The sequence below is a fragment of the Cervus elaphus genome, chromosome 20 (assembly GCF_910594005.1).
Source record: "Cervus elaphus chromosome 20, mCerEla1.1, whole genome shotgun sequence".
Taxonomy (NCBI): domain Eukaryota; kingdom Metazoa; phylum Chordata; class Mammalia; order Artiodactyla; family Cervidae; genus Cervus; species Cervus elaphus.
In genome coordinates, this window is record NC_057834.1 from 67,102,770 (window position 1) to 67,124,702 (window position 21,933).

Below are 21,933 nucleotides of genomic sequence, written 5' to 3' on the forward strand. Positions count from 1 at the left end.
CTCAGTCACAAACAAACCATTACCCATTTTCCAGGCCACATTTCCCTTTTAGATTAAACCATTTCAATTCCTTTTGATTTCCTTGAATTATTTTAATTAAACTATTTTCTGAATAATGAATTTCTATATTCCATTTGAATTTGAATATGAAATAACCCATAGATATCAAGTAAAGACTTGACCTGTAAAAGGTATAAATGATATGGTTTTAATGATAACTTCCTATGTGTATAACCCAGAATCCACTCACCTGATACCTCATGAGAAATGTATTAGGATCAGGGTTACTTATCCAATCATAGTATAAGGGGTACTTACACAAATGATTCTTTCCTATTTTCTTTTTCAATACTCTGTAACATTGATATGCAAAAAATCTAGGTCTAAATGGCTCAGAGGTTAAAGCATCTGCCTCCAATGCAGGAGACCCGGGTTCGATCCCTGGGTCGGGAAGATCCCCTGGAGAAGGAAATGGTAACCCACTCCAGTATTCTTGCCTGGGGAATCCCATAGACGGAGGAGCCTGGTAGGTTACAGTCCTCGGGGTCGCAAAGAGTCAGACACGACTGAGCGACTTCATTCATTCATTCAAATAAATTTAAAAGAACTTCTTTAATAAGCGTAAAACCAAAATTCTAAATGATAAGGAATACGTCATAGTTCAAGAAGCTTTTCCTTCTTAGCGCAATACTCTTTCTTCTAATTATAATCAGTTCTGAGTTATTCAAATTTTTTAGCTGTTTTCCTATAAAGTATTATCAATTCATACTCTGTCTGAAGTAAAAGACCAAAGTGCTCCAGTTTTGATGAAGAAATCTAATCTTTATTTCTATGATGTTAGCACAATATACTCACACAATAGCTCTGATCTGTACTTAACAAAATACATTATAGCACTTTACAAACTTTATCAGTTTGGAAAACATTGCATAACATTTTATTAAACACAATACTTTATATATATCATATATATCTTCATAATTTTATTTACTTTAAAAAGATAATTAACTCTCTTTATTCAATACTTGGTTTTATCAATAAAGCACAGCCTAACAAAGGAAGAAGTGCTCTCATTAGCAAATAAGATAAATAGAACACTAAGAAGAGATACCACCTGTTAGTCTCATTTGTTTTAAATTAAGGTACCAGTGGAATGTAAACAAATAATTCTTTGTAATCTTTTGTTTACAAAAGATGTGTTATCAAATACACATGCAGAGGTCTGAGTTCTAGCGACTATCATTATATATTTCCTTAACAATGTGGTACAATTTAAGTCATTAAAAACTGTAGCCTTTGGCACTTTGAGTAGAAAAAGAATATATCAATATTCATGTAAAGGAAAAAAAAACTTCAATGACTAGAGAAGTACTTTAAAATCTTTTGTTAAGAAATAGGAAAGATTAGGAAATATCATACTGCACCTGAAATGCTGCAGCTTTTTTTTTCTTCAGAGCACTAAAACCAATCCACCTTTCTCTCTATAAATTGGCAAAAGCCAGTAGGAGTGTCATAATGGTGGTGGTGGTGAGAAGTGGGGAAGGCAACATTTTACTCCCACTCCCCTCTCTGAGAAGGAAATTGCCAGAAGGGATATAGTTGAATCTGTATTTTATTGCCAGAGTTTTCAATTCTGCTGGTTTCAGCTAAATCCCTAATGCCATAGGAGGTTGGTTACTCTAGAAAGCTCTGCCCTTTTCCAGTAGAAGTTGATTAAGAATGTGGTCTACTCATCTCTAAACAAGTACTTCTGTTCTCAGTGAAAATTGAACTGAGATCAGATTAACCAGCATTGTTGTTACCTTTTGTCCCCGTGGCAATTATGAGATGTACATCAGAATTCTTAAGAAATGGTGTAAAAAGGTTAAATGCAAAATTACAAGGACCAAATATTTCTTCATACTTAAAATTTTAAGTTGGAAAAACACCTCAAAATGTTTTGCTTTTACTTTCTTCTTACTGGCAATATTGGTTTCCATTGATTTAAGTTGAAGGCTTCATTCAGGATAGGTAGCGAAAACTGTTATTGGTACATTGAGCACAAAAACTGTGCCTATCTATTTTGAAGAAATACATTCTTAATGTATACTCTGAGATATTTTTACTTATCAATTTTCTTTTTTTTTGTCAGATTCATCCTGTTAGTATACAAATAACAAAATATTTTAAAGATGGTAAAACCCAACCACTGTGACTCTAATTAACTGGTTATCAGGATATCAAAAAATGTTAATAATCTGGAACAAAATGAAAATTTTGGATTACTTAAATTAGAAATTTAAGCCAGTTGGCTGGAAACACCTAAGGTTAACATATGATCAACACTGCTGGCAGCGTAACCCACAGTGTCAAGGTTTGGTTCATATTTCTTGTTTATAAATTCACAGCAGTATATTTTACTCAAGGAATATCAACTGTTATTTTTGCATTAAAAACAGAACATACCTATAATTAAAAAAATTTAAATCAATAAATAAAGGAGAAGCCATAAAATGCAAAATATGATCACATCAATTTCAAAAAACTCTTAAAATAATATCTTTAAATTATGCAAATGTACTCACTAAAAACAGATTTTTCATTAGCAGTAACTTGAAATAAAAAGTAAGCAGCAAAAAGCTATGCAGAAAAGTACTGGTTGTTCCCTTTCACTGAAAATATCCTTATAAATCTTTGTTGTTGAAGAAAGCAAAATTTTGAAGAAATGCACAAAACCTTTTCATTTTTTGACTGACGGAGCCACTACAGAGAAGCTTCAGGGTGTCCTATTCTAACACAAAGAAGCCAACATCTTCTTAATAACAGTAGCATTTCTTTGACAAGGAATTGCACACCACTATTTCACAGCTAAATAGAAATTGAGAGTTTACACCATATATGTACTATAATAATCAGCACCAGCCATACTGAGCTTTTGGTGCAGATTCTGCAAAATGAATATATAATACTGCATGGCCTCTGCTGTAGGGAAAACGTGTGTTCTGGATTCCCACAGCTAATTATAAAGAAAGAACCCTAAAGTTGGCACATTCAGGAAGTACAATAGTATACACTGAAGGAAACCGCTTTCTTTTGATACTGCCCTCTGCAGCCGTTTTGCGTTTGAAGGTAAGTCTTAGGAAGAGTCTTCACATTATCACACGAGTTAGGTTCTTGCATTGTGCTTTTCCCTTCCCTTGATGTGGTCTGCAAGCTTGGGTGGAATAGTTCTCGAGTGTCAGTGAGTCGCAGGCTGATGATGGATAATCTAGTTTGGTGAGAACGTTCCCAATTCGCTGGAACAGAGCACTGGTAGAATCAACACGTGGTCTCTTGGGGTGACCCAAGTGATTTGAATGACCATCCCTCAATCCTTATAAGCCCGTGTGGGGGAGGTTCCTTTGTAGAAGATATTCCTCGTGTTTTCGGGGCTGTTGCTCCTTTCAGGGATTAAGATGATGTTGCCCTTTCTCCGCAGGGTGGAGTCGCGGGAGGAAGAAATGGACAAAGTCTCTGAGCCGACTTCGCTGCCCTCTACCGGGGTGACGCGGATGGTGGTGATTCCGTGGTGGTGATGCTCACTGTTGTCTATGTTGCTTCTCTTTCGATCTCCGGAACCAAAACTGTCTTTCAGGGACTCACAGCTTTCTGAGTCCCTGTTAAGATCGTTGAGCTCGTACGTTTGGCGAAGGCTGCCCTTTTCAGGGGCTTTCCATTTCCAGGAGCCACTGCCTTCGCCTTCGGTGGACGGGATCTGTATGATGGGCCTGTTGTTCTCCGGGTGGGCCTCGACCCTCACGATCCCACTGGGCTCGTGGTCTGTCAGGGTTTTGTAGCGGATGGAGCCGGTGCAGGAGACCGTGCTGCCTTCAGTGTTCTTGGGGCTGCTTTGGAGGACACCCTGCTGCTTGGACATGGCTATGACCTGCATGATGCGAGGCTGGCTGTTGCTTCTGTTACAAGCCACGGTCTTCTCCGCGGCTTTCAGCCACTTGGCCCGGGCAGAGCTGCTTTTGGGGGAGGTGCTTATGTTTTCCTGCGTCTCTTCAGGGATGTGTACTAACTGTGAGGACCCAGGGCGGGATTGAATGGATACTCTTGGTCCCCCAGGCATGCTGTTGTTACACCCAGGGACGGTGCCAGGCTGGATCTTGAGGTACTGATTGCTGCTGGGAGCGTGGTGGTCTCCATTGACCCCCACCCTGGACGGCTCCGAGCTTGATCTCATTTCAATGGATCTGGGTGGTGACTGTCCCGGCTCGGTCTCTATAACCTGCAGAGACAGCTTCCGGCTTTCATTCTTATTCTTCCACTGGGTGAGGAGCTGCTTGGATCTAGCAGAATCCATCGAGGCATGAATGGTGGCGTTTCTTCTCACAGGGTCTTCCACCGATGGGGTATTGGCTCTAGGCAAGGTATTGCTGAAGGTAACCATGTTCTCCTTCCCCATGGGGCTCCGTGGAGTGATGATTTCTACATCTGCATTTGCCCTTTTGAGGTTGGTCAAGGAGCTAGCATCTCTATGGTTTCGGTTAAGGATGCCTTCAGTGTGAGCAATTCCGTCAGTGCTGCTACCATTTTTAGCAGATAAAACTCGGCTGGGGTCTTGATTGAGGTCTGTCAGAGACCTGAGGGCTTCTCTGTGCTGAAACACACTCTCTTCACTAGGCAGAAAATTCCCCACAGCATACAGACCCTAGTGTTGGGAGAAACAATAAACATCAGGCACTAGGAGACACGGTTACTGAGAGTTTGCATTGGAGGATGTAGTGAGGCACATAAAGATGTGTTCTCTATACACCACTGACTAACACAAATAACCAAAACTAAAAGTACAATTACTAGGAAATAGTTGTAAGTTACACCATCAGCCACGGAACTAACTCTTCAGAACTATAAAGTCCATTATTTTTCATTATTAGTTGGGTTTTCTCTCCTTTCTCCATCCCACTGGATGTTTTGGATAATCTTATCCTCTGTTTTGAGAAAAGAAGTCAGACAATGAGAGAAATAAGGACATTCTTCTGTTTCTCTTTTTAAAATTTATTTTTCAATTAGATGAAAATTGCTTTACACTGTTGTGTTGGTCTCTGCCATGCAACAACGTGAATCAACCATCTTCTGTTTTTTCAAAGCAATTCATTTTTCTGGATTTATGAACTGCTTGTTGAGTGACAACTCAGATGGCTTAACTGATGTATTTTACCTTCCATTTTCAATCATACCTCCTGATGGTATGATTGAAATCATACCATTCAATCATACCTGCATGTGGAAATGGAGAACAACAAATCATTCATAAAATATGACATAGGTTTTGTAGTGAGGTCAGAGACACACATCTCAGCTGACATGGAGCTCAGCCCTGTGTGTGGAGCATTTTACAGAATGTTCTGGGAAAAGAGGGCAGAAACTGTCCCTATGTTTGGTTCTAAGTTCTTTTCCAACTAAAACCTGATCTTAAATTTTGAAAGTAATATTTGATCAACTCAGTATTATTACACTAAACTTGAGCTGAGTTTTATTTAATCTTGTCTTCATACTCAGGTGATCAATTATTTTTTAATTTGGGGGATAAAAATCTGATGAAGGCTAAATATCAGATTCAGAATTTTAAACTTTTGACATGTAGGAGATCTAATCCCTGCTGAATTTTCAGTTTTTGAGATGCTTAGTTTAGAGATAAGAGCCAGAAGCAGATAACTATTTGTGTGTTAATCTCAACAGAAGGGAGCCACTGTCAAATTGCAGATCAAACCAAAGGAATTCCATGGATATGATATTTTGTAGAGTGCCTAACAATGAACAAGGACATTGGTTTAGAATGGATAAATTAATAATTTCAGGACAGAGTGTAAACAGGAGCAGAATAAAGTCAGGCTTCTCCCTCTCCAAGTATTTTAATTCCTGGCTAAAATCTTCTAAATAATACCTATCTATGCTCGCACTACAAAAGTTTTCAGGGTAAACAGTCTTTACCTCATGTTCCATTGATAATTGTATTTAAATTCATAAGTCTAGGACCATCTTCCACAAGACTGTACATCAGTTCAGTTCAGTTCAGTCACTCAATCATGTCCAACTCTTTGAGACCCCATGGACTCTAGCACGCCAGGCCTCCCTGTCCATCACCAACTCCCGGAGTTTACTCAAACTCATGTCCATCGAGTCGGTGATGCCATCCAGTCATATCATCCTCTGTCGTCCCCTTCTCCTCCCGTCTTCAATCTTTCCCAACATCAGGGTCTTTTCCAATGAGTCAGGCCAAAGAATTAGAGTTTCAGCTTCAACATCAGTCTTCCAGTGAACACTCAGGACTAATTTCCTTAAGGATGGACTGGTTGTATCTCCTTGCTGTCCAAGGGACTCTCAAGAGTCTTCTCTAACACCACAGTTAAAAGTATCAATTCTTTGGTGCTAAGCTTTCTTTATAGTCCAACTCTTACATCTATACATGACCACTGGAAAAACCACAGCCTTGACTAGATGGACTTTCGTTGGCAAAGTATTGTCTCTGCTTTTTAATATGCTGTCTAGGTTGGTCATAACTTTTCTTCCAAGGAGCATACATCTTTTAATTTCATGGCTGTAGTCACCATCTGCAGTGATTTTGGAGCCCCTCAAAATAAGGTCTGTCACTGTTTCCACTGTTTCCCCATCTATTTGCCATGAAGTGATGGGACCAGACGCCATGATCTTAGTTTTCTGAATGCTGAGCTTTAAGCCAACTTTTTCACTCTCCTCTTTCACTTTCATCAAGAGGCTCTTTAGTTCCTCTTCACTTTCTGCCATCAGGGTGGTATCATATCTGAGGTTATTGATATTTCTCCTGGCAATCTTGATTATAGCCTGTGCTTCATCCAGCCCAGCGTTTCTCATGATATGCTCTGCATGTAAGTTAAATAAGCAGGGTGACAATATACAGCCTTGACATACTCCTCTTCCTATTTGGAACCAGTCTGTTGTTACATGTCCAGTTCTAACTTTTGCTTCCTGACCTGCATACAGATTTCTCAAGAGGCTGGTCAGGTGGTCTGGTATTCCCATCTCTTTCAGAATTTTCCACAGTTTATTGTGATCCTCACAGCCAAAGGCTTTGGCATAGTCAATAAAGCAGAAATAGATGTTTTTCTGTAACTCTCTTGCTTTTCTGATGATCCAGTGGATGTTGGCAATTTGATCTCTGGTTCCTCTGCCTTTTCTAAATCCAGCTTGAACATCTGGGAGTTCATGGTTCACATATTGCTGAAGCCTGGCTTGGAGAATTTTGAGCATTACTTTACTGGCATGTGAGATGAGTACAACTGTGTGGTAGTCTGTGCATTCTTTGGCATTACCTTTCTTTGGGATTGGAATGAAAACTGACATTTGCCAGTCCTGTGGCCACTGCTGAGTTTTCCAAATTTGCTGGCATATTGAATGCAGCACTTTCACAGCATCATCTTTTAGGATTTGAAAGAGCTCAACTGGAATTCCATCACCTCCACTAGCTTTGTTCGTAGTGATGCTTTCTAAAGCCCACCTGACTTCACATTCTAGGATGTCTGGCTCTAGGTGAGTGCTCACACCATCGTGATTGTCTGGGACATGAAGATCTTTTTTGTACAGCTCTTCTGTGTATTCTTGCCACCTCTTCTTAATATCTTCTGCTTCTGTTAGGTCCCTACCATTTCTGTCCTTTATTGAGCCCATCTTTGCATAAATGTTCCCTTGGTATCTCTAATTTTCTTGAAAAGATCTCTAGTCTTTCCCATTCTATTGTTTTCCTCTGTTTCTTTGCACTAACCACTGAGGTAGGCTCTCTTATCTCTCCTGGCTATTCTTTGGAACTCTGTATTCAAATGGGAATATCTTTCCTTTTCTCCTTTGCTTTTCATTTCTCTTCTTTTCACAGCTATAACCTCTACCTACATTGTTTGAAATTCAATGCCCGGAACTCAGCTTAATAGTTGTTTGATTCCTTGTTATGATATGAGGCAAATAGTTATCATCTTCATTTTATAGATGAAGAATCAGGCTTCTGAATGGGTACAAAATTGGCCAAATAGCAGAAAACTGAGATTCGAGCCCAAACCCTTGGATTCCAAGACACCATGAAAAGCAGACATGTACAAAAGCAATGCATGAACTGGAGAGTGACAGTTCTCAGTTTTATTCTGTAACACTTGTTGCCAGTGAAACCCCAGGGACAACCCAGGTTTATGCACAGTTCCTGGCACACCAATTTTCATTTGATGACTTTCTCCTTCACTGAAGAAAGTATGAGTAGGAAGTATGAGATCTGAAGTGACAATCCTGTCTATGCCACTAGTATATAAAAATGAAAAAAAAGTAAATCATTGCTCACTTTAGTACGTTTCCTGTTTTTGTAAGCATTTTTTTTATTAATGCTTTTCACAAGTATTCCAAGATCACAAGATTTAGAACTGCTCCAACAGACAGTTAATTTTTATTTCTCTGTAGATCCTCTTAGTTTCTTTCATCATTGCCTTTTCCTCTGCATGCCACTTGCATATTGGTGATTTCCTGGCTCCTTTTATTCTTAGGACCTGGTAATTTTATATACTCCCATAACTATAATGTTATTTCCACCTATAATGTCCATGATTTCCAAATCTATCTTCCATCAGTCATTGCTCCTTTAAGCTCCAGATCCAACTATTCAACTGCCTATTGATCTTTAAACTGAGCTTGTACAGATCTATTCAGTCAACTAATGAAGTCACCATCTGCCAGTCTTCCAAACTAGAAACCTGGCCATTATCTCTCATTCCTTCTGTTCCCTTACCCTCCACAAAGACTTGATCATTGATATGTCCATCTTTTTGCATATGTAATTTCTTCAGCTTGAATGCCCTCCTCCTTTCTTTACCCTAAGAAACTCTCATGTTTTAAAAACATGAGTATAACTCTATGAAGCCTTCCTTGGCTTCCTTAAGCAGTTTGCTATCCTCAAAGTACTTTGTTTATACCCTCGTTTGTCATTTAACATATTGTAACCATTTATACTTTTCTTAATCTTTGCACTGTAAACTCATAAATGATATATCTTATTTATCAGTGCTGTGATGCTCAGTATAGTACCTGGCACAGATCAGATTTTGAATAAATGTAAAGGTAATGAATGCATGAATGAAATGGACAATTTCAGTTCCCTTATGCTGAAGATATTTCCCTTAAAGGAAGATCAGGTTTGGAAATGAAGGTTGCTAAAGAATTCAATGGGACTCCTCAGGTGGCACAGTGGTAAAGAATCCACCTGCCAATGCAGGTGGCAAGAGATGTGGGTTCAGCTCCTGGGTTGGGAAGATCCCCTGGAGAAGGAAATGGCAACTGAAGCCAGTATTCTTGCCTAAGAAATCCCATGGACAGAGGAGCCTAGCGGGCTACAGTTCACAGGGTCGCAGAGAGTCAGACATGACTAAGTACACACACACACAAAGAATTAAATGTTAGCTGGATTATAGTAATATCCAGGTGCCACATTTGTGTTATTGGGAAAGTATATAATTTTTCCATTAAACTTCTACTCTCTTTAACTAACTTTCCTCATCTATAAAATTATACTAGTAATAGTAGCCCTTGACTTTTTTTGGTGGGAGAGTGATAAGGGAAAATGTGATAATCTTTCTAAAATCCCCTTTTCTAGCCCAAGGTATGAGTTTAATAAATTATTTTACTGAAAGTAGAATATTTGTTTTGGCTTAGAATGGGGAAGGAGTCAGGAATTTTCTCATAGATATAAACTATATTGGAAGTAAATTATTACAGTGCAAGACATTTTGTGCATATTTTCCTTTTTAAACTGTGCTTTGTTGAATAATAGTAAATTATTTACCAAGTACAGAGCAATTCCTCCTCCTATTAAAAAGCCACAGTAGACATCAACTGGGTGATTCTTATACTGAGTTATCCGTGTTAGCCCACAGATGATTCCACAGATGATAAAGGTGAAGACCAAGAGAGGTTTCAGAAGCTTAGAGGAATCCGTTAGTGTGGAATTGAAGTACATCTTTAAAAAAGGAAAGAACTGGGGTAAGTATGTTTAAAAGGTCATTTTTTTCTATTCAATTATAATCAAATAAAAAGGTAAGCTCAAATCTCTGATACACTTGATGTCAATTTTACTATTTCTTTCCCCCTGCTATGGCTAATTTCTGTACCTGAAAAAAAAGGAATGTCTGACAAAATTCATCAAATAAATAACAGACCTCTTATGTGATTACACAAAAGTTTGGAAAAAATTAAAGCAGTAGAATTAGCCAGATAACTGGTTAATCTCCAAGGTTACTTGTCACTTAATTTCAATCCATTTTTTCACATAAAATCTAATAAACTATTATATTAATAAGATATAGTGACAATTCATTGCAGAGCATTCATCAACTTACACTCACTTAGAATTGCTGTTACATAATGATTGAAACGAAAGTGTGTGCTGTGTATGTATATACTTAACACAATTCTTTCAGTTTTACAGTTTTTAACATTCATGTAGTTCACAATACTCTCTCATGAAGTATAATATCACATTAAGGAGATACAAGGCTAAATGAATATTATGACTGTGTCAAAAATTACCTTACTATTATATTGTTTACAGTAGCATCTAAATTCTATTTTTTATGCCATTATACTCTTCTGTTATTACCCAGCTATAATATAATCTAATTAGAGTTTGGAGACAACACTTATTTCTCTGATTTTCTCTAGGACACAGTTTGATGAAAAAGACCCAGTTACTTACCGAAACGTACACAGCTGCAAAGGCAGCAAGGGTCGCATGTTGAGAAGGGAATGATTTTCTGCCAAAGGAAGAAGTCAAATTATGCGTTCTATTTCTGACATGCTGCTAACAATTATCACAAGAACACTGAGTGGTTAAAATGTTCAATTAAAAAGCCACAAGGTAATAAGCAATAACTTTAATTTCTGTTTGGTTTTCTGGAGAAAGATCTGAGTGATAAAATAAACACTGTTAATCACCATTAGTATTAAAGAAGAGTAGTGATATACTTTCCAATATAAAGTGTTAGCTTTCTTAAGGGATCACTTCTTTACACCATTGGAATGCTGGTTGAAAGTGGAAATGGAGTGGAAAGCATTATAACTGTTTATTGGTATTATAATTATGTCAGGTTAAAGTAAAAGCCTATAAAAACTAAGATTTTAATGCCTTTAAACTTTCTCTATGCCCCTAAATATATGGTTTCATTTACATAAATATTTAAAAGAATAATTATTTTCTTGCAGTAGTGGGTCTAGAAGTGTTTTTTACACTTTAGAAAGCATAGGGGTAAAAAATCTAATTTTAGCAAAATGTTTCTCTATCCCACTTTAAAATGACTATTATCTCAAGAATCACAAAGTATATTGTTTTGTTAAATAAGAAGCACGGTGGGAGAGGTAGAACAGAGGATTGTGAAAGATAGAAGGAGAACAGAGAATTTTTAATGAATAAAAAATGGGAAAAAATTTGGTTTTATTAATGACCTACTAATTATTTGGTACCCAATAAAAAGGGCTACTATCCAACACAGACATGATAATATAGAAAAACTGAGAAAGAATACAGAATATAGGTCTTAAATGTAAGTTCAAAATTAATTGAATTGAATGGACTATATGTATATAATTATATAATATCAGGTTCTGATTCTTCAAGTGTATTTAACTTATTTTTGACTCTTAAATCAATCTTTGGTAACTGACTGAATGAAAAATAAAATTCTTATATCAGTCTTTTGCTGCCTTCACCCTTCTGTACTTTATTTCTTATGAACTTCTCTTGCCATCTAAGTTTCTTTCTTTTTTTTTTTTATTGATTGAAAACAGTTTAATGCCTTGGTAGTTTCTTGAGCTTTTCAGTTTTTATTTTCTGAAATGCAAGGTCAGGACCTGTACAGACTTTCTGGGTTTATTCAAAGAAGACACATGCAATCCTAGATGCTATTTCTTTTAAAACTCTACCAAAAGGAAAATTCATATGATTTTTTTTTAATAAAATATGTAATGGAGCTGGAAATATATATAGTCTTCTACTTAAATCACTACATGACACATACTGATTATAAGCCATGACTAACTAAAAACATCTAAAATAAACCAATTTGTGATAACCTAAACCCATAATTCAATCCCTGGGTTGGGAAGATCCCCTGGAAAAGGAAATGGCAACCCACTCCAGTACTTTTGCCTAGAAAATTCCATGAATGGAGGAGGCTGGTGGGCTACAGTCCATGGGGTCGCAAAGAGTTGGATACAACTGAGCGACTTCACTTTCTTTCTTTCTAAACCCATAATTAGTATAGAGGAGATCATAGAACATGACTGGGGTTTGGTGATATGAAGATGAGCAGAATGAATATGGGGCTGAAATTTAGAGAGAGAGGAGCTGGAATGAGCCACCAATGGGTTTCTACGGTATCATCCCTAAAGAGATCACTGAATTGAAAAGAAAAATACAATCCAAGTCATTGTGATTGAAAAGTGTATGCCTATGATGATACCCCAAGCTATTAATGAACAATGAAAACACCAACATGGAAGTATTAATAATCTCCATTTCTAACCTGCCACTGTTGATAACTGTAAGGTCTGATCCTGAGCAAATATCTTCTACAATGTAGGAATTCTCTTTGCAAGACACATTGAGAGAGGTATAGTTTGGCTTGCACACAGTCAGAAAGTACGGTGCCTGGTAGCCTGTGGAGAGCTGGATGATGTCTGTGATAAGAGCTGTAGAGCAGAGTCCAAAGACATGAACACCTAAAAGGAAAAGGAAAGAGCCTGTTACCAAGCTGGCTCTTGATGCCAATGTGGTGCCATCATCAGTCTTGCATATTACACATTAACATGCCAACCTTGAGATCTACTGTGATCATTTTCTCTGGGTTTATTTCAGGAAGATAGTAAAGACAATTTCTAAACTTCCAAACAGATGCTGAAGGCAATGAGTATCTCCAAAGTCATCATTTGAAGGATTTTTGTCTGTTTGCTTATATCAGGCCAACTCTTAATATTATCAACTGTAGGTCACTTGACAGATGCCTGGAACATGTTAAGGTGACAACTGTGTGATTTGAGAAGGATTCAGTACAGGGAATGAAGCAAAATTCAAAATCACTGTAAACTGCTTAGCAGAATTGTGCTTCCAGGGCTCTCTCCCCAGGAGTTCCTCACCCCAGCCACAGTAGGCAAACCCTACGGGTTTGGTTCCTGGTATGACTACCTACAGATGACGAGCATACCAGGAATGTTAATTAAAACAGAGAAAATAGCAAGCCAGCCCTATGATGAAAACAATAATCATACAAGCACCAGGCTGTGGGAGGCTTCCTTCATTTTGGAATGCAAAAATGACATTCTTAAATCTCTTGATTAAATTCTTTCTTTTCTCTTCTGGGACCAGTTTGAAACCATAAACAGACAAATCTTGATGCAGGCTTGTACATTCGAACTCCATTCTTGCTTTGGCTTCCTTGCCTGGTCTTATCTTTGGGAGTCTAGCCCACCTGCTCCCTCTACACCCTGGAGTCATTCTGACTTGAGAGTCTGGATTCTGATTCATGATTTGCTCAAGGAAATCACTGTGACAGGCAGCCAGGTAACCCAACAGTGTTCTCCTTCTGGCCTGGCCCCTTTTGCATTTTCCTTCTCTGCTTGTTGTCACCTAACAATCACTCTCCCAGTTCTTTCTCCACCCACTCACCTCAGATTTGTGGCCCTGGACCTTTATTTCTACATTCTAACTCCTAGCAGCATGTAAGATCTTGGGGAGGAGTATGGGTAAGTGAGGAAACCTACCCATCTCTAGGCCCCCAGGGCATGGGCGTGGTTGACTCTGGGACTGGGTTCTCCAGGATAAGATGGATCATCGTCAGTCATTAGGTTTTTCAGAGAGGTTATGTGCCCCTTTGCCACAGCATTGTGTTACATTAGGAAAACTTCCTCTGAGATCAGCTAGATGTCCTGAAGTTTTACTCCTTGGTCTTAGTTCATGATCCTGGTAAGGGGATTATTCTTGCCGTACAGTCTTTGTGGAGCAAACATGTGCCTTTTTTAGTGGGGCAGAGTCAAGGGTATGATTTAGACCAGATTTTTTTCTCCAGTGGAAGAGATGATGGTACTTAATTTTCTATTAGGTATTAAATAAAGCTACCTATTCCTTTGAACTGAGAGGTTACAGGTGAAAATAACTTTTTATTGATTTACTGGGAATGATTTAAAACATTCACAGTGGTGTGATGTACTATGGCTTGACTTTTCAATTCAGTTAAAAAGAAAGGTCTGTGACTCAAATAATATTAAGATAGTCACATGCTAATCAGAAGAGATGAAGGTTTAGATGCCGATTTGACTTTGATATAGGCCTATGGATTTTCTGCAGGTCTCAGAAAAATAGGAGGTAGAGTTAGATGATATAACCAAGGAAAAACAGCCTTGATGCTGTGCTGCTTGGTGACATTTCCACAGACAGTAACTTCTGGATGAAAACACCTCAGGACAATTGAAATGGAATCACTGATGCAGCTAACGTAATTTCTGAAGGGTTATCCATTTATATTGGTCTGCTGATATTTATTCTCCATTTTAAAAAATGAACCCAGATCCAAGAAACCATTTTAAAGTAAATTCATGATTCTACCAGAGCTAAGACAAAAATAAACTGAAATGCATGGCATGCTGGCTCTCAAAACAAGGACTATAACTATAAATAACACATTGTGGATACAAAACTTAAATTAGGGTGTTTTTAACAGTTTTTATTTTTTTATTTTTGTATAATGTAAAATTCATCATGTACCTGACATTATGCATCTAAATTACAGCTTTAAAGACAATGCCTGTAATTAAATATAACATTTCTATTTGAAAAACATTTTCTTTCTTTGTGGTTTCCCACACCTACCAACGAATCTGACGGCTCTTCTAAGGAAAGAGTTGAAGTTGCAGCCTCCAGCGTTAATGTTGGGCTCCAGGCCAACCCCATTCCTTCTTTTGGACAGACAACAGTAGAGGATTCCTTCCCCTACCATAATCTGCGAAGACAAGAGGGTGTTCAAAATGGATTCAATGGGTGCAGGTGAATTATATAAGTTATCTTTTACGTATGTATGCTCAGTTGCTCAGTTGTGTCTGACTCCTTTGAGACCCCATGTACTGTAGCCCGCTAGACTCCTCTGTCCATGGGATTTTCCAGGCAAGAATACTGGAGTGAGTTGCCTTTTCCTCCTATGGGGACGTTATCTCTTCACATGCCATCAATCAAATTAAGTAAAGATGTACCTTTTGCAGGCATTTTAGAGATGGGAGGATTTCTCCTGAGCATTTGCGGGAGCAGTGAGAAGTCATCAGGGCATTGTAACTAACATTGTTAGATCTTCTGTGCTCCTACATACTGGTCAAAATTGTGATAGCATCCTGGCATTGCAATGTGGTTGCAGCACCCAGACTTTGGCCCTATTCCCAACAATACCCAGTGTTACCGAGCTGCTTAATCACATGGTGACTGATTCTGCTCTGACACTTAGAATCTTGACATTTTATCCTTAAAACCATGAAAATAAGGAGAGAAAAAATTAAGTACCAAAGTTAGAATCAGGAATATTTTATTAGCATATTATTTCAATAAAATAATTTGGGATTGGGCAGAAGGATCACCCATGTAAAGCAGACATGAAAGTAGAAAGGTTCAATCTAAAGCAGAGCTATCTGCTAAAATTTTCTGTGATGATGGACACATTTTCTGCTTTGTCCAATATGGTAGCCACTATTGAGCACTTGAAATAGCACTGTTGGCTATTGAGCACTTGACATTTTTTTTCCTACTGAAGTTGAGGGGTTGAAGTTTTAACTTCATTTTATTGTACTTAATTATTTAAAATGTAAATCAGTCAGATTTAAAATGTAATAGCCACATGTGGCTAGTAACTATCTTATTGGAGAATGTAGATTATAAGAGAATCTATCTAGGTAAGCAGCAACATTTGGGTGAAAGTGCTCCAGGACAACTGAAATAGAATTTGATGTGGTTAATTTCTGAAGAGTTATCCATTCGTACTGAGTAATGCTGAGTAATGCTGGTTCGGCGGTAAAGAATCCTCCTGCAATGCAGGAGACTGCCTACAGTGTAGGAGACATAGGTTGAATCCTGGGTAGGGAAGGTCCCCTGGAGAAGGAAATGGCAACCCACTCCAGCTGCCTGGGAAATCCCATGGACAAAGGAGTCTGGTGGGCTATAGTTCATGGGTGCAAGAATCGCACAACTTAGCAACTATACCACCACCACTACCAGTGAGTAATATGTCTTAAGAATGAAATATTTAGAAAATGTGTTTTCAGTAAACAGAGGACCATACTTACGATAAGGAACAGCACACTTGCTGTTGGATTCTAAGACACAGGACATCAGTGAAAACTCAATACGTTTAGGCATCATTTCCTTCAAGAACTTTCCCTTGAAATCCCTTACTATATCCTAAATTGAATTATGCCCCCTTCTATGTGGCTCCCTTAGTATCTTGTCCTTCTCTCTAGCACAGCTTGATTGTTTCTCACTTGACTGTGACCCTCTGCGGGAAAACCATCTTTTTTGTTTTACCTTTTATTCTCACTGTCTAGCACAGTGCCCTGCATTGTGGGGTTTGCTTTTGTTACCTTCACTGTGGGATTCTCATTGGCTAATTACCTTGGGCATTTGGGCTGGTAGTTATTAAGAAAAGCAAGACTTGAAATAATGTGGTTTTTTAATGCAAAAAAATCAAATATTTGGGGTTACTGTGCCTCAGAGATTATGGTGAAATTAGAATCAGTATGGCTAAAAACGTGGAACTGAGAAACTGGGAACAGGCAGTCCCTTAGATATAAGTGATCATGTCACTTTAAAGATTATCACCGTGACTGGGAACTGAAATATATTTTCCAAGGGAAAGTTCCCAGTTCTCAACACCTACTTAACATTTATATTATAAAGTACTTAAATTTATGATTTTTAAAACTCATGACTAAGTCTATGACCTTATGCTTCAAATGTTCTGTCAGATATATTTAGTTCCATATGGTGTGTGTACAATTATAAAGAACCTTTACTTGTATAAAAATAATTTTCTTAATAAAACTCTACCAATAACCTTAGAAGAGTGAAAATCTTGTGGCATACACTGATAAACTCCTTTATGGATAATTATATAAATAATCAGAAGGAATTTTTTTCAAGTCATTGAATATGAAGTTAATTATACTTTTTGAAAAATATCATAATACATTATCACTTCAAGTTAGACATAGGAACACAAAAGATTCTATAATATTCTGCACAGATAGATGTGACATGCTGCACCATGCAAGTAGAATAATATCATGGTTATCCCAAATTCATCATTTCAAGAAAATTAACCACTCATTTCTGAAATGTGTCCTGAAATGCATTAAGAGACTCATTTCATTTTCATTTCTTTAATAATAATTCTGTGAATAATTTTGTTTCTTTTTAATTATACATGTAAATAGTGATTCACATATTATCCATGAATGCTAAAATATGCAAGAATTTATTTGTTTAGTGTCATTAGGGAAATGCTTCTTGTCATATAACACAGCAGTCATTATCTCAAGTGACCTTGAAATTTCAAGAGTTTTCATTTATTTGCTTAATAAGCTCAAAACTCATATGTCAGGAGAGTGCTTTCACACCCTGGTTTGATTATGGATGGAGGTTTCTTGTCAGTATTTTGACATCATCCAACCCTCCCACTCTCTAAGGAGCACATTAATTTTCTCTTCATTCTACTATTCATTTAACCTTGACCTACATGCCACTGTATGCATTTTCAAAATGATTTAATTTGCTTTAAAGATAGAATTCTCCTCAGGGAAAGGATAGATGTTTCCTGATGTATCTTCAAATATGCCTGCTTGTCTCTCCATTCTGAATGACACGCTGTTGTGATGCAATATGGTTTCAAGGATTAGGTGTTGACAACAAAATTATTTGTTGCTGTTGTCATTTGGAAATAGAGAACAGTATATGACAAGTATCTTCTCACAATATTCTGTTTATGCCATACACAATCTTGAAAAGAAACAATACCAATTTGTGCATGTCAGATATCATGGACAGGTTTTTGAAAGAGATTCTAAAATGACTGTTCCAGGGGAGATGCAAAGAGGAAATACATTGCTTATTATTATATGTACACTGCCCTTGGAAAAGCCACCTAAAGGAGACTGTGTGCTCTGTTAAAGCTAAGGTTACCTCCCAGAAACAATAATAAATTTCAATACAATTCCTCTTTTAAACTGGATATACTTACCCTTTAATCTTATGCAGTAACATTTTACTTCCAGGGAAGAGAACATACACATGTTTTCTATTCATATAGATTTCAGAAAGATTTATGGTAAGCCTCAATATTCTGTGCTATTTTCCCTGAGAATCTCCAAAGGACTACACAAAATGCTTGTTTCCTCATCACTTAAAAGTAAGTTAGAGGTTAATGTTAAAGTTGAAAATGTAAGGACAGTTTAAAAAAATAAGAATATACATTTCACAGACACGAAAGAAGTTTTATAATTTCTTGTGTAACAATACAAAGGCAGGTAATTTTTAAAATACCTTTCAAAGCATCAAAAAAAAATCTGAGGGGCTTCCTTGCTGGTCCAGTGGTGATGAGTCCACCTTGAAATTCAAGGGACTCTGGTTTGATCCCTGGTCCGGGAAGATCCCACATGCCAGGAAGCAACTAAGCCCATGTACCACGACTCCTGAAGTCCCTGCGCTCTAGAGCCTGTGCTCTGCAATAAGAGAAGCCACCACAAAGAGCCCGCATGCCACAGTGGAGAGTAGCCCCCGCTTGCTCCAACTAGAGAAAGCCAGCACACAGCAACAAAGACCAAGCACAGCCAAAAATAACGAACAAATTAAAAAAAATTGTAAACCTGAGAAGCAAACATTAAATGATTTATATGTAAGTGCCTGTATAAAAAATCAGGTGATCTTCCTTCTGTAAAGAATATAAACTTCCTTTTGTAAAGAATTATAAACTTCCTTTTAAAGAATAACTACCCATGTGGGGTCTTTTGTTTTGCTTTGCCTTCTCTTCATATGAATGGGTGAAAATGAGAAGCCCCTCTCCTTACACAAATGGACTATGAAAGTGATTTTCAAAGGAAGAATTCATCCTGCCTGTCTCCCCCACCATTCCATTTTGGAACAGATTAGTACTGCCAAAAAGAAAAAAAGAAAATGGTATCCTTGAAAGTCGGGAATTAGAGTCTGTTATTTTCACTTTCAGGAAGAGTGGGGAAAGAAGTTGGAGCAGTAACATATGTAGTAAGTTTAGAGACAGAATCATGGTTCTGGCACAGCAGTCCCCAACGTTTTTGGCACCACAGATTGGTTTTGTGGAAGACAATTTTTCCACAGATGGGGGTGGGAGGGATGGTTCCAAAATGATTCAAGCACATTACATTTATTGTGCACTTTATTTCTATTATTGTTACATTGTGATATATAATGAAATAATTACATACCTAATCATAACATAGAATCAGTGGGGGCCCTGAGCTTGTTTTCCTGCAACTAGGTTTGGGGGTGATGAGAGACAGTGGCAGCCACTCCCACCCAGCTTGCCTAACCACCTCAGCTCCACCTCAGAGCATCAGGCATTAGATTCTCATAAGAAGTGAGCAACCTAGATCCCTCACATGCACAGTTCACAGTCGGGTTCATACTCCTTTGAGAACCTAATGTTGCCAATGATCTGACAGGTGGTGAAGCTCAGGGGGTAATGTGAGTGATGGGGAGCAGCTGTAAATACAGATGAAGCTTCGCTTGGTTCCTAATGGGCCATGAACTGGTACTGGTCCATGGCCCTGGGGTTGGTGACCCCTATTCTAGGACTATACTGACATAGAGACACTATAGAACCAATGTTTTGGAAAAAGGCTTTAAAACAAGGAAAAATGAAATTAGAAATTTAGACAAGATATATGTTTAGAAAGTAAGGCATAAAAGACAGTTATTTGATGTCCATAAAGTCAGGATTTGTTTTACAATCAAGTTGTTTACTCAAAATCCATGAAGGAAGTGTAGAAGAAAAGAATCACTGACATCCTGGAATATCTTGAATGATAAGGGGAAGATCAGGGACCCAGCAGTGTCAATATTTCCCTAGTTTGCCTCTCCTCCCATAAAGAGTCATGTGACAGCTTATGGAGGCCCAGTGGCAACCCGGGAATTCAGGCAGTCTCTGCCGAAGAAGTTGGCACCAGGTTCCCCTCTACTTGGTAGAGGTAGTCATAGCAAACTTGTTCTTTCACTTCTCAAGGCTCAAGAAAGAAAGTGTTGACTCAGAATCCCCCAGAAGGCATCCTTAATTGCATATTGAGAATTTATTACTGGAAATGAGGGAGTCAGAAAAGCGGGAACACAATAATGAGGCCAAGGTCATTGGCCCCAGGACCTGTAACAATGTCAGCAAACGGATCAGTGTGAAATAAATGGTGCTGGCAGGAAAAGCCACAATTAGATGTGTTCTCCTAGCCACTTAGTCTAAGACCCAGGGAAGAAAGACTTCTGGGTATATAAAAAAGAAATTATGTAATTGATGAAATATCATCTTGGTCTCTTCAGCAGCATCACAAGCATTTGTATTTAATAACTGTACTTCAAAATAATAATTCCAATAAATTTATGCATTATATTCCAATTAGGAGAAATGCTTTCTGGTCTACCAGATTTAAAACATGTATACTTTTTGCTTTTGTCAAATAACTGGATGATAATAGATATTTTGGTAAGTCATTAGAGAAATGACCAGAAAATACTGTTATTCTGAACAATAGCGAAAGTGAAGTCACTCAGTCGTGTCTGACTTTGTGACTCCATGGACTGTAGCCTACCAGGCTCCTTGTCCACGGGATTTTCCCCGTAAGAGTATTGGATTGGGTTGCCATTTCCTTCTCCAGGGGATCTTCTCAACCCAGGGAACAAACCTGGGTCTCCCGTATTGCAGGCAGACGCTTTACCGTCTGAGCCACCAAGGAAGCCCACTCTGAACAATACTGCACATAAAGGCACATTGTGCTTTTAGTCAGAGTCTCAGCTACTTTCAAGCACATCATTAACAGTTCCAACCACCCTGGAGTTACTGAAGTTCAGATAACTCATTTTTTAAAACTTACAAAGTGTTTTGAGACCTAAAGGTCTCAAAATTCATCTTTTAAGTATGATAAAGTTCTAGGAAAAATTAAGTTTCCATTTTATCTTCTGATAATATTTCATGTAATTTATAGTGCAAATAGAATGTTGTTGTTTAATGTGGGGAAACTAAAAAAGAAACAAATCCAAGAGTATACAAAGGTCAATGCTGAGACTTTTCTAAAACTGCTGCCATATACCAAACCAGAATAGACCAGTTCTTTAGGGGATCTTATAAAAACTCCATTCAAATACAGCTTTTTATTTGATGACCACCTCCTCTGACATTCATTAGCATGATAAAAGTAAAGTAAGAGTTCCTACTGTTAGAAATAAATATTATTAACCCTGAAACATGATTCTTATCCTTTAGGTAGGTTTTGGGGGCAAAAGAGATGCTATAAAGACTATGCTGGTGTTACTTATTAATAAATTTATTGAAAAATATGTAATTCCCAATTTATATGTTAGCAAACTAAAAACAACTACATTTCTAATTCAATTTCAATAGGTTAGGTCATTTCTTTAGGCTACACATTTTAAAATCCAAATGCTTATTCTGAATCTAAAGTATTTTATTTTGTGAGGGGTAGGAATGTGAGTTGTACCCTCTTTTCTTTACAGTTGCGCAAGCTCAATGCTAAGAATCAATAAAAAGTGCTAATCTGCTAAAATTGATAGCAACATGCACTTTGGAGAACAAAGTCTGTTGGCTATAGAATTTTTTGTTTCTTTCCCACAGTTTCTAAGAC

General features: G+C 37.7%; 1 protein-coding gene across 2 annotated transcripts in view; it reads right to left on the reverse strand.

The window, feature by feature from the left end:
* Nucleotides 1-801: 801 nt before the first annotated feature.
* Nucleotides 802-21,933, reverse strand: part of PLPPR4 (phospholipid phosphatase related 4) — a 50,369-nt gene continuing 29,237 nt past the window's right edge. The window contains exons 3-7 of one of the 2 annotated variants that reach the window (XM_043878240.1): nt 14,891-15,020; nt 12,552-12,747; nt 10,727-10,784; nt 9,818-9,991; nt 802-4,675 (exon numbers count right to left, since the gene is read on the reverse strand). In XM_043878240.1, coding sequence (XP_043734175.1) covers nt 3,347-4,675; nt 9,818-9,991; nt 10,727-10,784; nt 12,552-12,747; nt 14,891-15,020 — 1,887 coding nt within the window. In that variant the 3' untranslated portion in view covers nt 802-3,346. The remainder of the gene's footprint in view (nt 4,676-9,817; nt 9,992-10,726; nt 10,785-12,551; nt 12,748-14,890; nt 15,021-21,933) is intronic. The other variant, XM_043878241.1, reaches the window with a different exon arrangement.